Source organism: Petromyzon marinus, chromosome 66 (genome assembly GCF_048934315.1).
Source record: "Petromyzon marinus isolate PM22_M1 ecotype Great Lakes invasive population chromosome 66, UKy_Petmar_22M1.pri1.0, whole genome shotgun sequence".
NCBI lineage: Eukaryota > Metazoa > Chordata > Hyperoartia > Petromyzontiformes > Petromyzontidae > Petromyzon > Petromyzon marinus.
Window position 1 is genome coordinate 3,512,552 of NC_133732.1, and position 6,447 is coordinate 3,518,998.

The following is a 6,447-nucleotide window of genomic DNA, read 5'->3' on the forward strand; positions in this document are numbered from 1 at the left end:
ACTCACCACTCACTCACCACTCACTCACTCACACACTCACTCTCTCACTCTCCCACTCACTCACTCGCTCACTCACCACTCACTCACACACTCACTCACCACTCACCTACTCACTCACACATTCATTCACTCATTCACTCACTCACACACTCACACACTCGTCCACTCTCTCACTCACTCACACACCACTCACCACTCACTCACACACTCACTCACTCACCACTCACTCACCACTCACTCACCCACTCACTCACTCACCACTCACTCACCACTCACCCACTCACCACTCATTCACTCACTCACTCACCACTCACTCAGACACTCATTAATTCACTCACTCACTCACGACTCACTCAGACACTCATTCATTCACTCACTCACTCACCACTCACTCACTCACTCAGACACTCATTCATTCACTCACTCACTCACCACTCACTCACACACTCATTCACTCACTCACTCACCACTCACTCACTCAGACATTCATTCATTCATTCACTCACTCACTCACCACTCACTCACTCACTCACCACTCACTCACTCAGACATTCATTCACTCACTCACCACTCACTCAGACACTCACTCACTCACCACTCACTCAGACACTCACTCACTCACCACTCACTCAGACACTCATTCATTCACTCACTCACTCACCACTCACTCAGACACTCACTCACCACTCACTCAGACATTCATTCATCCACTCACTCACTCACCACTCACTCACTCAGACACTCATTCATTCACTCACTCCCTCACCACTCACTCACACACTCATTCACTCACTCACTCACCACTCACTCACTCAGACATTCATTCATTCACTCACTCACCACTCACTCAGACACTCACTCACCACTCACTCAGACACTCACTCACTCACCACTCACTCAGACATTCATTCATTCACTCACTCACTCACTCACCACTCACTCACTCACTCACTCAGACACTCACTCACTCACTCACCACTCACTCACTCACTCAGACACTCAGACACTCACTCACTCACCACTCACTCAGACACTCATTCACTCACTCACCACTCACTCACTCAGACACTCATTCATTCACTCTCTCACCACTCACTCACTCACTCAGACACTCAGACACTCACTCACTCACTCACCACTCACTCACTCACTCAGACACTCGACACTCACTCACTCACCACTCACTCAGACACTCATTCACTCACTCACCACTCACTCACTCAGACACTCATTCATTCACTCTCTCACCACTCACTCACTCACTCAGACACTCAGACACTCACTCACTCACCACTCACTCACTCACTCAGACACTCGACACTCACTCACTCACCACTCACTCAGACACTCATTCACTCACTCACCACTCACTCACTCAGACACTCATTCATTCACTCTCTCACCACTCACTCACTCACTCAGACACTCAGACACTCACTCACTCACTCACCACTCACTCACTCACTCAGACACTCGACACTCACTCACTCACCACTCACTCAGACACTCATTCACTCACTCACCACTCACTCACTCAGACACTCATTCATTCACTCTCTCACCACTCACTCACTCACTCAGACACTCAGACACTCACTCACTCACCACTCACTCACTCACTCAGACACTCGACACTCACTCACTCACCACTCACTCAGACACTCATTCACTCACTCACCACTCACTCACTCAGACACTCATTCATTCACTCTCTCACCACTCACTCACTCACTCAGACACTCAGACACTCACTCACTCACTCACCACTCACTCACTCACTCAGACACTCACCACTCACTCATTCACTCACTCACCACTCACTCACTCAGACACTCATTCACTCACTCACTCTCTCACCCCCCCCACCCCCCTCACTCCCCCCCAGGAGGCGACGCCCAGGTGACGTCATTGCTGGACGGCCTCTCCCACTCACACACTCACTCATTCACTCAGTCATTCACTCAGTCATTCACTCACTCAGACACTCATTCATTCACCCCCCCCCCACCCCCTCACCCCCCCTCACCCCCCCCAGGAGGCGACGCCCAGGTGACGTCATTGCTGGACGGCCTCTCCCACTCACACACTCACTCATTCACTCACTCACTCAGACACTCACTCACCACTCACTCACCATTCATTCACTCACTCTCCCCCTCACCCCCCAGGAGGCGACGCCCAGGTGACGTCATTGCTGGACGGCCTCTCCCACTCACACACACACTCACACACTCACCACTCACTCACCACTCACTCACTCACTCAGACACTCACTCACTCACCACTCACTCACTCACTCAGACACTCACTCACTCACTCAGACACTCACTCACTCACTCACCACTCACTCAGACACTCACTCACCACTCACTCACTCACCATTCATTCACTCACTCTCCCCCTCACCCCCCAGGAGGCGACGCCCAGGTGACGTCATTGCTGGACGGCCTCTCCCAGTTGCTGTGGTGCCAGGACCAGGCAGCAGCCGGACTGACGCAGACGGCACGGCAGGAGCTCAGGGTCACATACTGCTAGCGTGGGGTCAGGGGTCAGGGTCACATACTGCTAGCGTGGGGTCAGGGGTCAGGGGTCAGGGTCACATACTGCTAGCGTGGGGTCAGGGTCACATACTGCTAGCGTGGGGTCAGGGGTCAGGGGTTAGGGTCACATACTGCTAGCGTGGGGTCAGGGGTCAGGGTCACATACTGCTAGCGTGGGGTCAGGCTCACCTACTGCTAGCGTGGGGTCAGGGGTCAGGGTCACATACTGCTAGCGTGGGGTCAGGGGTCAGGGTCACATACTGCTAGCGTGGGGTCAGGGGTCAGGGGTCAGGGTCACATACTGCTAGCGTGGGGTCAGGGTCACATACTGCTAGCGTGGGGTCAGGGGTCAGGGGTTAGGGTCACATACTGCTAGCGTGGGGTCAGGGGTCAGGGTCACATACTGCTAGCGTGGGGTCAGGGTCACCTACTGCTAGCGTGGGGTCAGGGGTCAGGGTCACATACTGCTAGCGTGGGGTCAGGGGTCAGGCGAGCTCAGGGTCACCTACTGCTAGCTTGGGGTCAGGGGTCAGAGCTCAGGGTCACCTACTGCTAGCGGGGGGTCAGGGTCACCTACTGCTAGTGTGGGGTCAGGTGAGGTCAGGATCACCTACTGCTAGTGGGGGGTCAGGGGTCAGGCGAGGTCAGGGTCACCTACTGCTAGCGTGGGGTCAGGGGTCAGGCGAAGTCAGGGTCACATACTGCTAGTAGATTGTAGTGTGTCTGTGGTGTGTGTGGTGTGTGTGGTGTAGTGTGTGTATGTAGTGTATTGTGTAGTGTATAGTGTACTAGTGTAGTGTATAGTGTAGTGTGTGTGTAGTGTAGTGTGTAGTGTATAGTGTAGTGTATAGTGTAGTGTATAGTGTAGTGTGTGTAGTGTGTGTAGTGTGTGTGTAGTGTAGTGTATAGTGTAGTGTGTAGTGTATAGTGTAGTGTATAGTGTAGTGTGTGTGTGTAGTGTAGTGTATAGTGTAGTGTATAGTGTAGTGTGTGTGTAGTGTATAGTGTAGTGTATAGTGTAGTGTGTAGTGTATAGTGTACTAATGTAGTGTATAGTGTAGTGTGTGTGTAGTGTGTGTGTAGTGTGTGTGTAGTGTATAGCATAGTGTGTAGTGTATAGTGTAGTGTGTGTGTGTAGTGTGTAGTGTATAGTGTAGTGTATAGTGTGTAGTGTAGTGTGTAGTGTAGTGTGTATAGTGTAGTGTGTAGTGTAGTGTAGTGTGTATAGTGTAGTGTATAGTGTAGTGTGTGTAGTGTGTGTGTAGTGTATAGTGTAGTGTGTGTGTGTAGTGTATAGTGTAGTGTATAGTGTAGTGTGTAGTGTAGTGTGTAGTGTAGTGTATAGTGTAGTGTGTGTGTAGTGTATAGTGTAGTGTATAGCGTAGTGTATAGTGTAGTGTGTGTGTAGTGTAGTGTATAGTGTAGTGTATAGTGTAGTGTGTGTGTAGTGTAGTGTATAGTGTAGTGTATAGTGTAGTGTGTGTGTAGTGTATAGTGTAGTGTATAGTGTAGTGTGTAGTGTATAGTGTACTAATGTAGTGTATAGTGTAGTGTGTGTGTAGTGTGTAGTGTATAGTGTAGTGTATAGTGTAGTGTGTGTGTGTAGTGTGTAGTGTATAGTGTAGTGTATAGTGTAGTGTGTGTGTAGTGTATAGTGTAGTGTGTAGTGTAGTGTGTAGTGTAGTGTGTAGTGTAGTGTATAGTGTAGTGTGTAGTGTACAGTGTAGTGTATAGTGTAGTGTGTGTGTAGTGTGTGTGTAGTGTATAGTGTAGTGTATAGTGTAGTGTATAGCGTAGTGTGTAGTGTAGTGTATAGTATAGTGTAGTGTGTGTATAGTGTAGTGTATAGTGTAGTGTGTGTGTAGTGTATAGTGTAGTGTATAGTGTAGTGTATAGTGTACTAGTGTAGTGTATAGTGTAGTGTGTGTGTGTAGTGTATAGTGTAGTGTGTGTAGTGTGTGTGTAGTGTGTGTGTAGTGTGTAGTGTAGTGTATAGTGTAGTGTGTAGTGTAGTGTATAGTGTAGTGTGTGTGTAGTGTGTGTATAGTGTAGTGTCTAGTGTAGTGTATAGTGTAGTGTATAGTGTAGTGTATAATGTAGTGTGTGTGTAGTGTGTTGTGTAGTGTAGTGTATAGTGTAGTGTGTGTAGTGTGTAGTGTAGTGTATAATGTAGTGTGTGTGTAGTGTGTGTGTAGCGTGTGTGTAGTGTATGGTGTAGTGTATAGTGTAGTGTGTGTGTAGTGTGTGTGGAGTAGTGGGGAGTGGTGGGTGTAGTGGTTAGCGCACTGCGCTACGAACCTGAGTTCGATTCCCGCTCACGGCCACCAATACCACCGGTGACGATTATCTGAACCGGTCCTGGGCCTCCCCTAGGTCGACTCAGCCTCAAATGAGTACCTGGTGCGTTGTGTAGTCGACATCGCTAGCACTAGGGAGAGACAAAGGCGGCCGGGCGTGGTGTTGGTAGCCACCCACCCCCTCGTGTACCACAGTGCCGGGAGCCTTCATAGCTGCTGCTCGCTAACAGCACTTGCCCCTACAGCCTGCTAGAGGCTACTTGGGGGATCTTTGTCTTTGTGTGTTCATAGCTGCTGCTACTCGCTAACAGCACTTGCCCCTTAGAGGCTTAGAGGCTACCTGGGGGATCTTTGTATTTAGTAGTGTGGTGTGTACAGTGTGGTGTGTATAGCGTGGGCTGTACAGTGTGGTGTGTACAGTGTTAAGCGAGGAATTTCCGTGTATATACGTGACGGGTAATTAATAAATAATTTGAAGTAACACAAATTTGAATCTCGTTGGACCTGCCGTCAACCCATGACAGGACAAAGAACTGTAACACACCGTGTCACTCCGTGTCACACCGTGTCACTCCGTGTCACACCGTGTCACACCGTGTCACACCGTGTCACTCCGTAACACTCCGTGTCACACCGTGTCACACCGTGTCACACCGTGTCACTCCCTGTCACTCCGTGTCACACCGTGTCACTCCGTGTCTCACCGTGTCACACCGTGTCACTCCGTGTCACACCGTGTCACCGTGTCACACCGTGTCACACCGTGTCACACCGTGTCACTCCCTGTCACTCCGTGTCACACCGTGTCACTCCGTGTCTCACCGTGTCACACCGTGTCACTCCGTGTCACACCGTGTCACCGTGTCACACCGTGTCACACCGTGTCACACCGTGTCACACCGTGTCACTCCGTGTCACTCCCTGTCACTCCGTGTCACACCGTGTCACACCGTGTCACTCCGTGTCACACCGTGTCACTCCCTGTCACTCCGTGTCACTCCCTGTCACTCTGTGTCACACCGTGTCACTCCGTGTCACTCCGTGTCACACCGTGTCACTCCGTGTCACACCGTGTCACTCCTTGTCACACCGTGTCACACCGTCTCACACCGTGTCACACCGTGTCACACCGTGTCACTCCGTGTCACACCGTGTCACTCCGTGTCACACCGTGTCACCGTGTCACACCGTGTCACTCCTTGTCACACCGTGTCACACCGTCTCACACCGTGTCACTCCGTAACACTCCGTGTCACTCCGTGTCACCGTGTCACACCGTGTCACTCCCTGTCACTCCCTGTCACACCGTGTCACTCCGTGTCACTCCGTGTCACTCCGTGTCACTCTGTGTCACACCGTGTCACACCGTGTCACTCCGTGTCACTCCGTGTCACACCGTGTCACACCGTGTCACTCCGTGTCACTCCGTGTCACTCCGTGTCACACCGTGTCACTCCGTAACACTCCGTGTCACACCGTGTCACTCCTTGTCACACCGTGTCACTCTGTGTCACTCCCTGTCACACCGTGTCACACCGTGTCTCACCGTGTCACTCCGTGTCACTCCGTATCACACCGTGTCACTTATCACACCGTGTCACACCGTGTCA

At 51.1% G+C, this 6,447-nt stretch overlaps 1 protein-coding gene across 4 annotated transcripts in view; it reads left to right on the forward strand.

The window, feature by feature from the left end:
- LOC116937544 (ciliogenesis and planar polarity effector complex subunit 2) overlaps positions 1 to 5,324 on the forward strand; it is a 26,887-nt gene extending 21,563 nt beyond the window's left edge. For 2 of the 4 annotated variants that reach the window (XM_032944680.2, XM_032944679.2), the window contains exon 6: positions 2,414 to 5,324. In XM_032944680.2, the coding sequence (XP_032800571.1) occupies positions 2,414 to 2,535 (122 nt within the window). In that variant the 3' untranslated portion in view covers positions 2,536 to 5,324. The remainder of the gene's footprint in view (positions 1 to 2,413) is intronic. The other 2 variants (XR_012930342.1, XR_012930341.1) reach the window with 2 other exon arrangements.
- Positions 5,325 to 6,447: the final 1,123 nt, after the last annotated feature.